At 32.2% G+C, this 20,343-nt stretch overlaps 1 protein-coding gene across 2 annotated transcripts in view; it reads left to right on the forward strand.

Moving 5' to 3' along the window:
* Positions 1 to 15,265, forward strand: part of LOC106471901 (methyltransferase-like protein 25) — a 43,157-nt gene extending 27,892 nt beyond the window's left edge. For both annotated transcript variants that reach the window (XM_013932527.2, XM_022400515.1), the window contains 3 exons: positions 2,090 to 2,257; positions 14,124 to 14,270; positions 14,948 to 15,265. In XM_013932527.2, coding sequence (XP_013787981.1) covers positions 2,090 to 2,257; positions 14,124 to 14,270; positions 14,948 to 15,040 — 408 coding nt within the window. In that variant the 3' untranslated portion in view covers positions 15,041 to 15,265. The remainder of the gene's footprint in view (positions 1 to 2,089; positions 2,258 to 14,123; positions 14,271 to 14,947) is intronic.
* Positions 15,266 to 20,343: the final 5,078 nt, after the last annotated feature.

Here is a 20,343-nt window from a genome sequence, read left to right on the forward strand (position 1 = left end):
AGTTTTATATAAGAAAGGACTTGTGTCGCTAAAGTTTCATCGGAAAGAAATTATACGGGAAATTAACTAACGACCAGAGACGTAACAGTATGCATAAATCTGCTGTTCCAAGCCCAAAGGCTGTCTTAAATATGTCACAAAACCCTCAAGTTCATGACACAAGATAACAGTGATTGGTGCTTTTTAGGTAAGATGGCGAATGAACAGTGAATATTAAGGGTGAGTTCAATTGTAATTATTATCTAATTTGCCAACCTGAGTGACTCAGATCACTAATTGAAAAACAACATTTTTATTCCTATAAAGTAACCAGACAAACGGGCTTTTAATCCTCCCTTAACCTAGTTCATTGTTTAAGAAAAATTATATCTAGCAATTCACTTGAGCACTGCTGTTGTTCAACTGGGGAACTATGAAAAAACAACATAATTTTAAAATTTTACATTATTAATTAAAGGGATGGAAAACATAAAATGTTGCCATACTACACATGCATTCTGCTTGTACACAACTCACAAATTTGAGACTGTGACCTAGTGGCTGTTGACTACATAACTAGCCACAGTGATGTCTGTTGTTCATTTTCACCTCATTTTTCTTAAATGATAGTGTAGTTTTAACTTAATATATTACTTATTACAAGCTACAAATGTAACCTGTGTTACATAGAATAAGATTGGTTCAATAAGAAAAGCTATGGGGAGTTGATATTCATTATTCTTTACTTGCTCAAAAAACACGTGAAATGTGGAATAACTTACTCATTTTGTTAACCTATTTACATGAACAAGATTCCTGTGTAATTATGAGTAGCTCTAGCTTGATAGGCAGCACTAAAAAAGAAAACAAAAGTATTGCATTGTCATGTATTAATTAACCATTTAAGTATGATTGTGGCCCACTTGTGCATGACCTATTGAAAATTTAAGCAACTTTATTATCAATGTATGTAGTTTATAATTCAAGTCTTAATTTCAATATGAAATATTTAAAAATCCTCAATCATCATTTTTCTATGTCAAGTGATGCGTATGCACTCTGAGTTCTTTACTGTAGATTTTTAGAAGTTCAATTATAGGCTTCTACAGTTTTGAACCAATTAGAAACACAGCTATACATAATTACAAGCTAGAATATAAAATACTTGATTTGCTCTTTCCAACTCTCTGTCTTTTGCGATTGATTGTTAATGAACTTTACGTGGCTGATTGACATGTTTATAACCAATAGGAACAGCAGATTCTTCTCTACATAAAGTTTCTTACAGTATTTCATTTTGGTGCATCTGCAGTCAGGCATAGTTTCCTTGAGATAACAATTACTCTACTCTGAACAGTTAATGATAATTTTTTAACATGTTTATAGCTTAGTTAGGAAGACAAGTGAATTATAGTAGTTTATTTTACATAAGTGATTCAGCTGTTCTATTTGCAATTACGTGCACTTAAACTTTGCTGAATATTCAGTGAGGATTAAGGGAAGGAATCAACTAATAATTTTTCTACTCCTAAACTGCTTGCAAATGCTATTAAATTTTACAACTTAGGTTACTTTTACTAAACTCTTTCATTTTCTGTATTAACCTTTATAATATTCAACTTAGCTAAAACACTGGACTTACTGTGTTTTGCATCTAGGCTAAATAAACTCATGTACTGCATTGTATGTAGTGGCTGTTTGAAGATATATCCTTAAAATTTGAAATTATTGAAAATAAAAGCATAAATTACTTACTAAGCCTAACCAGTTTTTGCTATAGTAATGTCTCAGCACTAGAATATTGGGAATTGACAGCTTTATATTTTATTCTAAAACATCATTAAGTTTTTCCTAAACTATATTTAGCATATACTCAAAGCTGCAGGTCTTATATAGGTTGTTCAGTGTCTAGGACAGTTTATTCTTTAGAAGTCAGAATAACAGAAAAACTTTTAAAAACAATTTTCATCTATAATATATAATATCTTTTTATCTTCATTATAGAATATTATAATGTAATTGTTTTCTCAAAGCTTTTCAACTTATGTGTAGGGCTGTTTTATAGGAATTTTTTTAATGAGTAATTTGTTAAATTTTGTTTTTGTTTCAGATTCCTACTAAGTCACAATTTTACAGAGCAGTGCTTCAGGTTATCATTCGGGACAAGTGTGGAACCAGTAGATCAGATTATAGGGTTGGCAGGCTAATGGCTAAATGTAATGGATTTGTTGATTATGTTAGACAGTCACTGAAGAAACTGAAACTTACACATCTTCAGGTATTTTTTTCTAATATTCTAAAAGTAAATAAAAAGTTTGTATACTTATTCAGAAACTATATATTTTTTTTTAAGTACATATCCAGAGTAATCTGAAACCATCTTTGTATTCTAAATGAGGTCAGAAGAGCCCTTGCACTAAGTATACTGGACTGTGAATCTGAGGGTTCATCTTTGAAGTTATGCTGCTGCAAAACATTGCTCTTCATGTTGAGCTATGGCTATGAGTGCATTGTACGAGAGACAGTCAATTCCCATTATTTGATTAGAGTTGCATAAAAGTTGGTGGTGTACATGCTGTTGACTAGTTTCCTTTCCTCTGATTCTGTAAGTTCCAAGTTAGGCAAAGAACTGTTAGATCTCGTAAAGCTTTTTATGAATGTTCCAAACAAATAAAAACATTGATGTAGCATTCATTCTGCAAAATCTAAACTTAAGTTTTCATGGATTAACTGTGTAAGAAAAGAAACTGAAAAATTAATTCACCAGGTTAGTAATATGTAGAGATTGAGTTATAAGTGGCATGATAAGTTATTGTAATGTATATATTTTGTTTTATATTTGAATGATGAATCAAGCAGTGCCTCATTATTTCACTTGTTTAGCTTTTTATTAGGATTTTGTGTGTATACATACAAGCAGCTAAAAATATTTTAGTTTTCACAGATTACAACAAAATATCTACTGTATTATTTGCTTTGTTTTTACATGTTTATTAAAATATGCTATAAATGTTTAATACTTGTCATTGATATATTTTTATCATATATTTAATTAAATCTTTCTTGATGTCTCTTTAATATCCTCCAAATACAATTATTTGGTATTTTTTTCTTATTTACAACAATCTGAATTCTTTCACTTTTGGCCATTATCACCTCAGTCTCAATAACAATTAATTAATACTTAAAATGATTGTTACTTGGTGAAACTCCATAATGTAACTGATGATGCCTTTACTGGTGGAACCATTGTCGTAATGAATGAAGTATTTGTGAAACGTACAATTATCTTTGTTTTCCTCAATCCCAATAAGCATTATTGTTTCTTTCTCCTTCTGAGACTTTCTTTAACGCATTTCTTCTTTTCACTTGTTAAGTTACCACATCCTAATTTTGCCATCAGTTTTTTTTTTTCCAATTTGCTTAAACATTAACATATCTTTCTTGCATTATCTCTTCCGTATTATCCTTTTAATTACAAGAATAATTACATTTCTTTATTCTGCCCATTGTTTCCTTTATCTTTTTAATAATTTGGGAATTTATTTTCTTTCTGCTATTATTACATAGACTTTGGAACTTCACACTTCATCATAGGTTTTTCTTTTCCTTGCTTACCCTCTTGTGATTTATTTTTAATACTTCTATGTGGTTACATAATTTTTTTGTGTTACTTCTGCCATATCCATCATTCCAAATTTCATTTATCCTATGTAAGAAGGTGTATTTCTATCTAATCCAACAATGCATTTTATATATCTAGCCTGAATTATTTAAATTGTTTCTTCTCTTTTACAAATTCATATTTCAACTCCCTAGTCAATGATTGACTTAACCAAGCTTTTTCTATAATCTTTTATGCACATCTTTCATCTAAGTTCTTTTTATAGCAGTCTACTTTTCATTTTGAGCATAACATACATTTGTTTTTAGATCTATCAGGTTTTCTTGTGCATTATTTCTGATACAGTTTACAGTGAATTCCGAAGTTCGTGTTGCAACTTCTGATATTCTTCTCACTACTTTGAGCGCCATTACACAGGCTTCAGGTTGAGGGGTCTCGGCTGAGGATTTTTTGGCTATCGTTTGTTAGGAGATTGATTGTTATATGAGTTGACCTTCTTCTCCCGACAATGTTTAGGTTCCTCCTGAATCGTCCAAACCTGTTCATAATGAGGAGGATTTTGACAGCCTTTTTCCTCCACCTAACTATGCAGTGCCTTCTCAAGTCTCTTCTGTGGAATCTTCCAAGCCTAACTCAGCCTTTTTGGATATAATTTCTTAGGTCTGTTCCATTTTATCAATTTCACTGATTTTGTATGATCCTGTTCATTCCTTGTTACATGATACCCTGTCCTTAGAGTACCTTATTTTCCCTCCTTCCCCTGACATTAGGGTTCATGCTGAGCATTTTGTTTCTCAGTTGAGGACTCATGCTAGCATGCCTCATCCTCCATGAGGTTCTTATCATTAATATTTGGCTTATCATCAGGCAGATCAACCCTTTCTCGACTCATAGCAGTTGGAGTCACTTTTACCAGTGTGGGGGCAGACCCTGAAAATCCTATCGGTTTCTCCCACTCCCTAGTTTTTTACTTTCATTTTACTCTTATAGCTCTCCTATGGTACTCTGAGGCACTCCACCAATCCCCTGAGGGGTTTTCAGGGGTTCAATATTTTATTGTTTGTATCAATGTCGGGTTCATCGTTGCCAGCAGTTTTGATGACTATCAGGTGGTTTCTGGTCCAGTGGGAGTGTGTTTGGCTGATTTTGTTCCCCTGGAGTTGGAATTCTTATCCACTTGGGTGTATTTTTTGACACCCACCTCATTTGAGCACAACCTTTTCCACTTCGTCTTCATTCAATGGAGCTTTCAGTTCTCTATGCCCTTGCTGCTCTCTCTCTTTCTGCGTGTGAAGTTCTATCACTTCTGGGGACTTGGGCTTCTTTTGTAGCCCTTATCCCCTTGGATTGGAGACATATTCATTCACTTTAGTAGACTAAATGACCAGTGGAATCTTGCTTGGGATCCCTTGGACTCCCATATTACCTTTTATTCTTTCTTTGCATTGATGGTTGATCAAGGACAACACAATGCAGGGAGTACTACTTCCTCCACCTCGTTCAGATTTGCATCTGTTCACCGATTATTCTTTTGAAGGTGGGAGGCTTCCAGACAGTGGTCTCATATTGAAAAGTCTTACCACATCAACATCTTGGAGCTTATGGTGGTATGACATGCTTTGAACCATTTTCTTCTTATGGAATGGAACCAACTCGTCATGATCCATTCAGTCAATTCCACTGTTGTGGTGCCTCTCTCAATCATCAAGGGGGCACCTGATCCTGTTCCCTTTGTGGTTAAACATTAGAACTCATTTATTGATCCCACATGCTGCAGATAAGTCTCTATCCAGGTGCTTTCGACCTCGTGGCAGATCGTCTTTCCAGACCTGACCAGTTTTATTCCACGAAGTGGTCTCTTGACCCTCAAGTTTTCAGGTGGCTATGAGTCAGTGAATTACTCCTCATCTAGATGCTTTTACCACTTTCCTCAACATCAAGTTACCTTTTTTTTGGCCACTAGGTCCTTTTCCTCAGGCCCTGGCTGTAGATGCTCTCAGTCAGGACTGGACCAACCAGTACCTTTATGCCAACCCTCTCATCCGACTCTTTTCCAGGGTCATTTCGGTCATTCATGCCACTCTGTGTCAGGTCATTCTGATTGCTCCTTACTGGCTGGTGCAATCTTAGTTTCGCCCTGTTGCCTCTTCCTCTCACTCCATCCATATTCTGTCAATCTTGGTCACTGGTTCTTCATCCCACCCTCTAACTTCACACCTGTCATTTAGAAGGTCCCTGGCAAGGAGATACAGATTGTCTATGCATGTCACTTCCCTTTTAGCATGGACCATTATCCCTTCCTCCCTTGAGGTTTATCTACGTAAATGGAATGTCTTCCACCTTTAGCTTTGAGTAAGGATTTTCCCCTTCTCAGCCCACTGTTCCTCATCTTATGGATTTTCTCACTTGGCTGTTTGATCATGGGGCTTCTGTCTCTTCCATAGCTGGTTATCATGCAACCTTATCCAACACCTTCCATTTTTCCCAATACTGTTTGGTGTTTTCCTCTTTTACCATCTTCTTTTTTTTTTTATGCATTTCTTTTGGATTAGTAGACCTCCTCGTTAGGTGGTTCTACTGGATTGGAATATCAGTATTGTTCTTCACTGCCTTATACTCCCTCCATTTGAACCTTTGTCCTCATGTTTCATCTATCCCTTGAGTCCTATTTCTTGCCACTTTTAACCTGTGGGCATCGTCAGTCTGATATATTTGGCATCAACATTTCACATACTTTGTTCCATTACATATTTGTTCTCCTTTATCGTTGTCGATCTTTCATATCCAAAACTTCAGTGGCTCATGAAGGACATTCTTCCTTCACACCAATTTCACTTCCATCCATTTCCCAACTTTATTCCCAGTCTGATCCTTATAGACTTCTATGTCCCATATGTGCTCTTCATTGTTATATTGCCTGCACAGTCCCCATTTCTGCAGTTTCATTCCCTGACAACATTCCTCTGTACATGACCTATCTCCTTCTACCCTTACAATTTGGGTGTGTAAACTTATTCAGTTGGCCTATTTTTCCCTGTCTCCTTCTTCTTGAAATCTGTTCCTGGTGTCATTGCATCAGATCAGGCTCCTTATGTTTTTCATGCTGTCTCACGTTTGTCTTCTATTGGAGAATATTTTTTAGTCAGGCATGTGGACTACACCTCCCACCCTTCCTCCCCACTCAAAAACTGGTGCTTCCTTTCTGCCTAATCTCAAACTGATAGTTCGGTAGAATCAAATAGAGGGAGTCACATGCAGCAGGAGGGTGTGTCACACTCCTGTTGTTGGAGGGTTGTCACATGATGACTTATGGGAGTTCAAGGCTTGTAGCATGTGAAACTTTTTGCATATAGAGGGCAGCACTTAATGAGAGGAGGTATTTTCAGTATAAGAAAATGATAACTTGAGTGTTTAATCCAATATCCCAGTTACTTATACTTCCTTTTCACTTCTGTTTTTTATCATTTCTATACCCAGCTTTAACCCTTTTTTTTCTGTCCACTCCTAAAAATAGCTTTTGATTTACCAAAAGTAAAAGTTATTCTGTTTCTTTCTGCTTATTTTCCAATGACTTCGGCTTATTCTGCAATTCTTCTGAATAATCCAAAAGTATTACTAGGTTATCTGCAATTTTCAAATAAAACATTTTTAACTTTCCCACCACACTTCTTTCTGTTTTAATTTTTATCCAGTCTTCTCGTAAATGATTTAAGTTAATTGAAAATAATATTTGACTCAATGGACAAGTGTATCAAATCAACTTAAAAGTCTAAAACTATATGATCAGTTTATTTTTTGCCCTGTTTCCTATTTCATAAGTATTTTTTATCATATTCAACATTCTGCCACATAATCCTATTTTTTATCAAATCAAATGACTGTTTTCTGTCCACATCATCAAATGCCGATGTCAGGTTAATAATAAAAAGGCAGGCAACTTTCATATTTTTACATTGTAATTTATTTTCATATAGTTTGTTTCAAATATATAACTTATCTCTTGTTACTTATTCCTTTCTAAAACCTACCTTATATTTATTTTATTTTTTTCCTACTATCCATTTAGATTTATAGGCTTTATTCCTGCTAAAATCTTACAAGACACTTTAATCAAGGAAACCCTGTCTTATAAATTGGAAAAATATCTGCCTTTTTTTCCATATTTCTATACTTTATGTTCCCCATATGTGTGTGTATGTATATTCCATATGTTTCTTCTTTTTGTTTGTTAGATTAGGACATAATTCATTTAGCTGTTCATTTTATCCAAATATTTTTCTTTTTTTCAACATTTTGTTTGTTTCTGTAATTACTCTTTAATCCAGATTGTATCTAATATTTTATTTACTCTCTATTTCTATTCCTTATAACATTGATCTCACTTTTTTTCTTGTTTTCTTCCAAATTTATGTAAAATAGGCCTTCCAGTCTTTCGATGATATTGCCTGCCCTCTGGATTTCATTGTTTTCCTAAATCTCCTCATCACATTCCAAAACCTTTTACTGTTTTTTTTAAATTTCTTCCTCACACAACCTACACTGTCTTTCTATTCTTTTTTTGACATAGCTTTTGTAATATCTTTCTACTTTCTTTCCTTTTGTTCCCCTGTCTTTTGGAAAATTTTCAACTGCTTCCTTACTTCTGTGCTGTCTCTCTCTCTTTTTTTCTTTTTTTTTGCATTTCCAAATAGATATTTTTTCTCACACTTTTCATTGTCTCTCACTCCTGCTGTTTCCATTGCCTTTTTCTACATTATATTTATTTTCTATAATTCTTCTTCTGACATTCTCTCTATCCTGTACCATCATTTCTACTCTGTAATTATTATACTTTGCCATCATGATATCCATGATATTTTGTTATCATTCCAAATTTTTTCTTTCACCTTTATTTTCACTTCAAATACCATTCCTTCAGTTGCTTTTTCTTCCACTTTCTCCCTTTTTGTTGACCATTACTTTTTTTCAGTTTCTTTTCTATCGTGTCATTTGAAGATCTCTTTCCTTTACTCTTTCTTATTTCCTTTCTTTACATTCCTCTTCAGAACTTTTTGTCTTAATGTTAGCACTTCTGTTTTTTAAATGTTTTCTGCTTCAAATTCATCATGATTTCTTTTCTTTATCATATTCATACAACTGGCCTTCAATTATCACCTTATCAAACCTCACAAGGTCTTCATGTCTGTCTGGTTTTGCCACTTCTAAAAGTCGTATTCTTTTTCGATGTCTCTGACTGAATAATTTTAAACCACTTATATTTCTATTCCTTTTAGCTTTATTTTTTCCTTCATGACCCTTTCTATTCCTCTTGAATCCTGGTGTTGGTCTTTATCATTTTTCTTTTTTGTGCCTCTGCTCTGTGTGCATAGATAATTTGTTTCAATTTAAGTCCAAGTTTGTCCTCTACTAATTGCTTCTTTTTTCTTTCTGTCTCTTTACAAACTTCTTTTATTCCTTTAACCCTCTTTACACAGACATCTTTTTCTGTGCATGTCACAAGGTTTTAGTGAGTTACATTCAAAATTTAATTAAACTACTTTATTTTTGTGGTATACCAATAAACATAGCATAAAGCATAGCCAAAAATCCATATTTTAATAGTATATGCTTGTTAATTTCTTAATTTTATAAGGCAATATTAAAAAAAACAAAAATTGAATTTCCCCTAGTATGAGAATTGTGACATTTTCTCTTAAGGCATCCCCTCTTCTCAAATTTATTTACTACCCTTTCAAGAAGTGTGAAGTTTAATGTAAAGTACTCATTATAATGTTATCATGGCTCTGGAAAAACATAATTTTCATAGCCTTCAATCTTGTTTGGTTGCAGAGCCATAGAATATAAAATTGGACCCCCTCTTGCTATGCCCACCTGACACAGCCTCTCTTTCAGAAATTGACAATAGTTCTCTCTGACATTCAATACTATATCATTTATAACTGGTAAAAAGCCAAGGTTTTACTCTATCAAATGATGTATTATGTTGTTTTCTGTACAGAGAATTGTCAGTTTTGCTTTCAGTTCAAGCTTTATTCCCATGGGAAACACATTGATGAGCTTAAATGAATTTTTAATGGCTCTTTTTGCATAGTTAAAAAGCCAGAAAAAGTGTGATAGTTATACTACATTTTATCTGCTTTTTTGCATATTCTTATTCTGTTACCTATTAACAGTAGGGTTAAGTGTCATCTACAGTTGACAGAAAAAATAAAAGAATGCCTGGATAAGTACTTTATTTTTTGCTTTTCTTGTGTAATTGTTATTTATTATTATTATAAAAGTAACTAAAATGTAAAAATAAGAAATTTTTTAAGTTAGTTAAGATTAGATTATGTAAAATAAATAATGTACATGAGCTTGTGCATAATGTCAGTTGCACATCTGCCAAGTGATTTACAACTTATATGGCACGAATATTAGTTAGATATAGTAAAAAGGAGTAATAAAACATAAGTATTAACAGATATATACTGTTATTAGTTTAAAGCTATTCATGATAAATGTAGTTTCCTGTTACAATTTGAAGTCATTTTAGAAAGAACAAAAAGGTAAGATAGATTTATTTTGATTTTCTTTTCTGGTGGTTACAAGGTCATTCAAATTGGCCAACCTTATATAAACTCATAATAGAGTTAGGGTAGAGAAAATAAAAGATAAGATATAGTTTTACTGAAAAAAAAAAGTTTGAAATTTATTTTTGCTCAAAATATTCAAGCATACTCCATTTTTTCCTTCATTTCTTCTCTCCCCAGTTTTCTTTCTTTCTTTAAACCTTGTGCTATTTTCTCTATATTCTTTTCCATCTTCTTTCATCATGTTTTGTAGTAAAGTCCATTTAATGCGCATACTATTACACTTTGTTTTTGTGACAAACCTTCAACATTGTCAAGTAGGTACCCTCTTGTCAATTCTTTATAACAGATTGTGTAAATGAACCAATAAAATATTTGATTAGTTAGAAACTTTGATTGTAGAAGTTTATGGAGCATTTATCCTCCACAACAAACATTATTAAGAATTATATATATATGTATATAGTTTGAGTAAGTGGTGATTTGAATCAACCTAACTTGTTTAATGAAAAGTTTTCCTCCTAAAAACAACACCTAAGTGGTGTCTTATGTGATGTGATACTCATAATTACTTCATTATGATCAGTGGTATATTCTTGGAGTTAGCATAATGACCACAGAGACTTCTATGAGCCCACTCTATAATGCTAATAATTCTGCTTGTCAGGTACAATGCATTCATTCCTCCAAAATGACTCTTGTTATACAAAAAAAGGTCTTTAATACAGAAGTTTTGCATTAAAATTGTTGAGATGGCCATTTTATCACATTGATTTGTGTCTGTTGCCAGATTTTTTTAGGTTAACTTTTGTCTTGATTTTACAAAATAAAGACATTTAAAAAGTGGAGTAACTCTAAATTAATTATTAAATCCTAATAATAGAATCTTTGTTTGTAATTCAAAGATAATTAGAAGTATAATATATGTTTAAAAATCAGTATTCTTATGGTAAAGTTTAACAATCATGTGAAGACCACTATATTAAGTATAACAATAACTTGTATGCCCGTGGTGCATATTTAGGAAATAAAAATAAGTTTTGTTACTGTGATGAACTGTACTTAAAATGACAGTGTGTTTATAAAATTGTGCATAAAGTATTATGGTTTTCATTTCTGTAATGCAATATTTATTATGGATCAAAGAATTATAGTTACCTGGGGTGTAAGTGATAGTGTGTCATAGTTTAACATTGGTTGTTAACTCTATCTGTAGTGGAAGTTAGAGTACATAATGTGTTTAATGCTAATGATACTTAAGGATGAGATAATGGTAGTGCTTGACTGATTATTTTATAATTATTTCAGTAGGAATAAAGGTAAAAGTGTATCACTATCTGCAGTGGTAGTGAGAACTTATTACAGTTCAATATAACAATTTTTCTGGTTCATGTGGTGGGAATGAATCTTTTTCTAAATTTGTATCTACAATATCAATTGTAACTTAAAATTACAATTCCATAACTTTAAGTATTGCAGTTAAGAGTAAACAAACTTACAGCTTTTAATGATACTGATAATCTTATATGATTTTACATGGAGAGGAGTTCTCATGATTTATGTTAATGACACAAGAATGAGTGCCTAGGTCTTACAGCCTCTTCTTACTACATTGATGGTATTCTACATGATGGCCCTGCTTATTGATTATTTCTCTGTTGTATGATTTCCACTCCAGACTTCATAATACGTTGAGATCAATGACTTTCTAAAGACCATCAATCTTGTATGGGAGAAAACTTCTATAGGTTTGTTTGAACAACTAAAAAGGCAAAGAAGTCCATGAAAGGTGTCTATAAATGGTTTAACATGAATCCATCTCAATACTACTTGAATTGTGTTGAGATACTTATATGTTAACCTGAATGTGTAGCTTGATGCATTGTCTTGATGGAGCCAATCTTTATTAGTATACAATTTATAAAAATATTGTTATTTCTTCACAATGTAGTGTTGTCAGTATGTTAGGCCAATAGTGTACAGAGCCCCATTCAACATTTTTCTCAAATCTTGTAGTGATTAACTTGCCATTATAGCTGTTACCAGCTACTACCATAAATATTTTGGAAACACTTTTGTGACAGGCTTTATATTGATTTTGAAATGTTGTATCAGGTGTTCTATTCCATGATTAGAAAAAGCATAACATTTTAAGGTTTCATAAAAAAGGGATATATTTATTCTTGAACCCTATCAGTAAAGCACAGAAAAGCATGATTCAATAAATGGCAAAAAAAAAAAGCTACTCTATGACCAACTACCAGTTGCACACCAAACCTAATGAAGAAAGTTAAGCAGCTTGTGGCCAGAAGTAACCCAAGTAACACAGTGGGCCATCTCAGCTAAACTACAAACTTCCCTTGGAACTGTAAGCAAGATAATTCCCACAGATTTACGTATAAAAAGATCACACAAGAGCAGTGTTTACAAGTTTGTCCCGAAGCACATAGCCAAATGAAAGACCAATGTTAAAAGCTGTATAAGTGGTATCTAACATGTGACAACATGAAGTATGTCATTCTACTGGATGAGGCGTATGTTTATACAGTTGTCACATCTACAAAAATCTGGACAATTTATTACTGTTTTGTTTGTTAGCACTGGAAAGTTCTTATAGCATTATCACCCCTAAAGGGATCTTTTTTAGATATTTTTTTCTACATTCACAAATCATAACACTTCATCCGAATTACAAGGGAGTAAGAATTTAATATGTGCAGTTAAAGGTCACAGGAACCGCTAAAGGCAGGGTGATTGGATATACAAATTGTTACCACAAATTGCAAACAATACTCTGCATGCATATTTATTACTTTTATTACTTTAAACTTAAAACATCATGACAAAACTTTGTAAAATCAGATCTAATTTAGATAGTAGCCTCAACAAGCAGATGGGTTGTCAATGGGTTATAGCTGAGCACATATGCTTAAACAAAAATTCCATGATGTAAAATATTTTAAAATGATTTGTATTAACTGCTGTGTTTGTGGTATTCTTAAGTGAAAAGTTACATACAGATAATTCATAACTGCAGTAACTAGAAGAACACTTAAGATTTAGCTGGCAGTGAATCACTTTGTATTGAAACATTAATTTTGATGGATAGACTAATGTTTTTACATGAAATGGTAAGTTTCTGTCAGAATATTTAAAATATGAATTCTGAATATTATTAAAGATCTTATAAGATACCTTGAACTTAGAGATTTTTCAAATACTAGGGAAATAATTTTAGTCCATGTATATATTGTAGTATGATACAAAAATGATTTAGCTGGCAGTGAATGACTGATGTTTGAAGAATTAAGGTTGAATTGTTTTAGTGTTGGAGATGAATTTTAAGATCTTAAAAACAAAATCATCTGAAGTGGTGCAATATGAAGAAGAAAACATTAACATTGTACACACAAATACAGTTAAACTTGAAACTATAGTACTTGACTGAGTATTTCATATCAATTAACCTAGCAGCAGATGAACTAGGCTTTACTGCATGAAGACCTATGGTCTGACATCCAGGACAAGACTAACCCAACTACAAAGATACGAACACACACATGTTCAGACAGAGAACAAAGAAATAATGCCTCTCTAGCTATAGCCAAACAGAAATTTGCAAAATGACTACTCTGTATTCTCATGGGTAGAAGAAATTTGGACTAGCATCATGAGAAGGTCACCTTCCACTAATATCCAGTCCAATAATACCATAAGAACAAATGAGATAATGCAAAGCTGGTGTTTTAGAAGTGTTGCATTCTCAAGGTACAAGTTTATAATGGTTAAAACTGAACTGTTACAGACAGCTAAAGGCTGGAAATATTACATAAATGTTTAATATTATAGAAGTAAAGTTATAGAAAGGCCAGCAAAATAATTGGGTATAGATGAGTAGTCATGGCTATCATAAGAAAACTATAGGCCAACATTTTTTTTTTTATCAGATCACTGATGAGGAGATTCTTAACTATTTAAAACAATATGAACCTGAAGAAGACAAAGTCAGAGCTTTCTTACAGTTGAGGTTGTGTTTAGCACCTTGCATTGAAGCATTAATTTTGTTGGATAGACTAATGTTTTTATATGAAATGGTAAGTTTTTGTCAGAATAATTTAAGATATGAATTCTGAATAATATTAAAGATTTTATTAGGTACCTTGAACATAGAGATTTTTCAGAAACTGTTGAACTATTTTTAATTAATTTGTATATTGTGTTATGATACAAATAAAGGTTTTTGATTTAGAATAAATACCAGAACTTAGCATAAAAAAAGTTGTGACTAAGCCAATAAGCATTTGAGAAATAATAATTCCTCTGAAGCTTGCAAACTATATACTGAACTGAAACATTTTAATATAATTAATAATATAAATGTTTTTTCTTAAAGACATCCTTAATCATTTTTGGTATAAACTTAGCTGTAAAAAAATGGGAAAATGTTCTTTAATATCATAGCATGTAGAACCTTTTTACTCTATAGCAAGATTTGTGAAAAAAAAATCTGTTTTTTTTTTATTTTAATTAAGTAGTAGTGTATTATAACATTACTGTTGACACTAAGCAAATTGTTGTTTATTATTGAACCCTATTTCATTTTCATTTAAATTCATAGTATAAAAAACTTGTGTATTGTCATGTTCAGTTTGTTATCTTGCTGTGCATTATTTAATGATAGAAACAACATTACATAAATAATCATTATAACTTTACTATATGTAAAATGCAAATATGTTAATAAGTATCTAATGTTTTCTTTTGTTTTCAGACTAGTGTTGAAAAAGCCCATCTTGTACAATTGTTCAACCCTCTGACATCTCCTCGTTGTTATGCTCTTGTAGCATTTAAAAATGCAGCATAAGATGCAAGAAAGTAATAGCAGATTTTTTTCCTTCATTTAGAATTCTTAGTTAAAATATATATTATATATCTTGAAAATATCATTGAAGCATTGAATAATTGTGTGTGTACAAGTATAGTAAATGAAGCTCATCAGAAACAGATAATGGGGGGAATGCTTTTAAGAGTTTTATGGAAATAGTCTTATAATTTATTTGAATTCATAAAACAGTTTGTTGTTTTGTTTCATAAGAGTTTGATGATCTTTCTAGAAAGAAAAATGGGCAATTTAGATTTATTAGATTTAACAAATAAAACATGTTTAACTGAAAAAAATAAACGTTTAATACATATTTAGGAAAGTTTAGAATTACACAAATGAAATTTAAAACTTTTCAGATAGAAAAAAATATTTTATATCTTAACATGAAAACCACTTTGTACTTGGAGCAGTCAATAGTTTGACTCTATATATTCACAGACAGATCTTTAGTAAAAATATTTTAAAAAAATTGATTTTTTTTTTGTATACAAAAGACTTGTAAATTTACTGAAAGCTTGCCAAATTTTGTGAAGATACAGGACCATATTAAAAGTTATAGTATAGAAATTGATGGTTAGTTTGTGGTCAGTATAATCCACCAATCCTGTACAGAAAGAGTTAAAGGACAACAAGGGACCCTTTGGTCCATCTAGGCTGTCCTATCCGCTAAATTAAACTAAACCAGAAAAATTAACAAAAAGCTCAAAGTCAGTCCTTATCATTCAAATGTCTGTCAAGCTTTTCCTTAAATTCCTTTAGATTAACTGCATCCACCAAATCAGAAGGCAATCCATTCCAAAGGCCAACCACCCTGTTAGAAAAATATAGTGGTCTTAGCTGAAGATGACTCATATCCTACCAAAATTTATATTTGTCTCCCCTAGTCTTATCATTCTCACAATTAAATATGAAAAAAGATGATGCATCAACACCTTCAATTTCTTTAAAAAAACTTAAAAACCTCATTCAGATTCCCTCTAACTCTTCTTTCTTTCAAGTGAAAACAAGTACAAAGGTGTTAACCTATCCTTGCATAATAACTTTTCCATCTTTCAGGTATCATCCTATTAGTGCTCTGAACAATTTTCAAGAACTGACAAGACTGAACACGATACTCCAAATGTGGCCTAACCAGTGACCTATACAATAGTATTATAACCTCTTTAGACTTCTATTCAATATTTCTGTATATATACAATTTAGAATCTTATTTGTTCTGCCACTAGCAACAGCACATTGCTTGGATGGCTTAAGAGACTGATCAACCAGAACAACAAGGTATGTTTGTTTCATAAAACTGTTGAGGTTATTCTCGTCAAAATTATACTCATATTTGAAAGTGTGATACCCCACATAACATCTCAGCTGTCCAATCCTCTAAACTAAACTAAAACTGTTAAATAAGTAAATTGAAATAAATAAAAATCCTAAAGCCAGCCCTTATCATTCATATAGTTATCAAGCATTCTCTTAAACTCACTTAAATGTACTGTTGTAGCTGAAGATGACTCCTACCTTGCCTGTCCAACAATTCAATGTTCTTTCAGAGGTAAGGAGCCCAAGACTGAACACGATACTCCAAATGTGGCCTAACCAGTGACCTATACAAAGAAATTGTAACCTCTTTAGACATGTATTCAATATTTTTTTAGATACAACCTAAAATCCTTTTTGCCCTATCACTAGCAACAAGCACACTGCTTGGATGGCTTAAGAGACTGATCAACCATTACAACAAGAGCCCTTTCTTTCATGACACTGTTAAGGTTATTCCCATCCAAATTATATTTATAATTCACATTTTGATAACCCACATGCATTATTTTGCATTTATTATACTTAAAACACATCTGCCAATTATTTTCCCAAATTACTAAATGATCTAAATCCTTTTGTAAAGCAGCAGATTCCTCTTAACAGCAAATTTAAATAATCTATTGACCATTCCTTTATCTATGTCATTGATATAAATCAAAGATAGAAAGGTCCTAATACTGAGCCCTGAGGTACTCCAGTTTGACTGAACTCCATTTATAAAAAGTCTGCTTTCTTTCATACAGCCAGTTTTCAATCCAATGAACCAACCTATCCCCCTCACCTACAGAGATAACTTTTTAACAAGTCTTTTATGTGGCACCTTGTCAAATGCTTTCTGAAAATCCAGATACACCAAATCAACACTTGTAACCTCAGAAGATTAGTAAGACAAGATTTTCCCCCAGGGAAATTATGCTGATTATCCAACAAAATTTTAAACTTGGTTAAATGACTTTGCATAGCATCTTTTATCAGACTTTCACAATGTAAAACTAATAGGCCTGAGTTACTGGGACAATTTTTATCACCTCCTTTGAGAAGAGGAGTAACATTAGCTAACTTCCAATTTTCTGGCACATACCCACTATTCAAACACTTAGAAAAAATAATAGCAAGTGGCTCATATATCTATTCATTAACCTCTTTCAAAACCCTGGGGTAAACATTATCTGACTCTGGAGTTTTATCAATCTTTAAACTACCCAACTTTTTTCACAGGCTCAGAATTAATGTGATCATCTTGTTCAATCTTGTTTCCATCTAGCAACTATTCAGTTTAAGAAATATTGCTTAAATCTTCATGAGTAAAAATTGAAGAAAAAGTAGAATTGAATATCCAAGCTATCCTATAATCCTCAGATATTAGCTTTATGGTATCATCTCTCAAAGGCTTTACTCCCATCTTAACACTTTTCATACCCTTAGTGTTCTAGAAGAAATCCTTACTATTTATTTTTATATTTTCAGCCAAGTGTTTTGCATATATGTTTCTGATTTCCTAATTTCCTGTTTGATGAACTCTCTTGATCTTTTATAATCCTCCAAATCTCCTGTCATTGTGGTGAATTTCAACTTCTTATATTTATAATGCTTTTCTTTAATTTATCCTTTATGTCCATATTGAGCTAACCTGGTTTTTTTGCTTGCAACAATCTTTTATTTTGTCTGTAAGGAACATGCCTATCCTGAATAATTAAGAAATTAAAAAAAAATCCACAATTTATCAGTATTTCCAACCAACTCAGGTTGCCCAGTTCAAAGCAGATAATTCTTATCTCTTCAAAATTTGCTTTTTTGAAATGTGGCACCAAAATCACATTATTCCTTATCTTCATGTGCAGCAAAATATCAAATCTAATTGAGCAATGATCACTTGCACCCAGATGTTCCCCAGTCTTTACCCTATCAACAATTTCTGTACTAGAAGTTAACAATAAATCTAAAATAGCATTGTTTCTGGTAGCTTCTTTAATCAACCATCCTAAACAGTTTCTAAAAACTTGTCTTCCTTGTGATTTGATACTGTCATTTCCCAATCTATATGCCTGAAATTATAATCTCCCATTGTTATAACCATATTAATAGTTGAATTCTTTATGTCACTTTACAATTTCTCATTAACTTTATTAGTTTCATCAGGTGGTTTGTAACAAATTCCAATTAAAATCCTTTTCCTCTTATAACAACTAACAGAAATCCAAAAAGATTCAACTTTACTGCTATTAGCTTTGATATCCTAAACTTGAACAGGCTGTAACTCACATTTTGCATATAAAGCCACTCCTCTCCTTCTATTTAGTACCCTTTCCTTATCAAACAACCTATAACCCTGTATTTCAAAGAAATTCATATAATCAAAATTGTCTACATTTACCTGGTTCAGTTATTTCCATTATATCAAAATCTTCTGTTCTGAACAGTGTTCTAAAGTCATCCATTTTATGTCTTATACTTCTGCCATTACAATAATAACAGTTTAGCCTACCATTAAAGCTACTTTTGTTTCTTGTTTCCATACTATAACTCTCTATATCTTATGTTTTCATCATAATCTGGCCATTTCCACTTTCCGATCTAAGTTTAAAGTTGTCCTTATATTTTAGTTAATAGCCCTTGCAAACAAGCCAGTTCTTCCCCTATTTAAAATGTAAACCATCTATTCTAAAAAGCTCACTCTTCCCATTGAACTGATCCCAGAAATCCAACCAGTCAACTTGCTCTTCATTACTTATTAACTTAGTCCTAGTATTTAGCCCTAGTGATTCACTTATAATTGTATCCCCATAGTTAAGTCTTGGCAATAGTATCCCCGACAGAATTGAGTTATTATGACCCTTTTCTATGATTATTTTTCTTAATACCCTGTACTTATCAATTAACTCCTATGGTCTATCCTTCAGTGCATTATTAGCTTCTGTGTGCACTAAAAAGTCTATCACTATTCTAAGTCATAGTGACAATTGTGAAACATCTGGAAAAACATGTCACTGAGAAGTGAGAATTATTGAACTATTGAGTTTACATTTCATAAAATAGAGCTATTTTACATTATATTATTTGGTTTCTCATGAGCATTCAGCTTTTAAAAATATCAAGATCACTAACCATAAAATTTAATGATGAAATTATATACATTTATTTCAATTAATATTTTAATTTGTTCAGTGTGTATAGATTTGTTATAAAATTTTATTTATTTTTTACCAAAAGTACAAAATTGGTTACAAAGTTCTCAACAAACAAAAACTGAAGTATATAAGCATAAGTTTAACCAACTTAAAGAAATTGGTAAAATTATAGGAAGCTTGTCATGGTGTACAATAAGACATGAGGAAAAGCAAGAATAAAATGATTAGTCTATGTTTTCAAACAGATTGGAACCAAATGCACAATAATATTTTACAACACTTAAACGAAACAGAATTTAGAACACAAAGGGGCAAAAAAACATCAATGATCATGACATTTACATAGAACTTTTTGATGGCTAAGAAGATGTGGTTGGTCATGGCAGGGGGTGCTTGGTTGTATGCTATATTTCACCTCTTGGGATTACATCTCAGTTGTCCAAAAGTGTAAGTAATGAAGTTGGAAACCAAAAGATGAGGTTTGTACATTGATTTACTTGGGAAGAAAGAAGTTATCAAGAATTGGTCACTGCCATCTGTAAAAGCCAGAAGTCCAATATGCAATATGACACAACTGCAGTGTTGCTGACAAATGGTATCTGTAGTTGCTACTACAAAAAAACAACACTGATTACAATAACATTGGTCTGTTTTCTGCTGTGACCAATTTCATAGTCAATCCAGCATTTCTAGAGAAAAGGCTATCTTGGAAAAGTACAATGAATGCCACCATTGACATGTATACTACCTTAGCTGCCCTATCAACATGTTGATCTGTACAGACCAGACACAATGATCACCTGTAAGACGGATTTTATCAGGCAGGGAATTTTTCTG

This window comes from Limulus polyphemus, unplaced genomic scaffold, assembly GCF_000517525.1.
Source record: "Limulus polyphemus unplaced genomic scaffold, Limulus_polyphemus-2.1.2 Scaffold4952, whole genome shotgun sequence".
Taxonomy (NCBI): domain Eukaryota; kingdom Metazoa; phylum Arthropoda; class Merostomata; order Xiphosura; family Limulidae; genus Limulus; species Limulus polyphemus.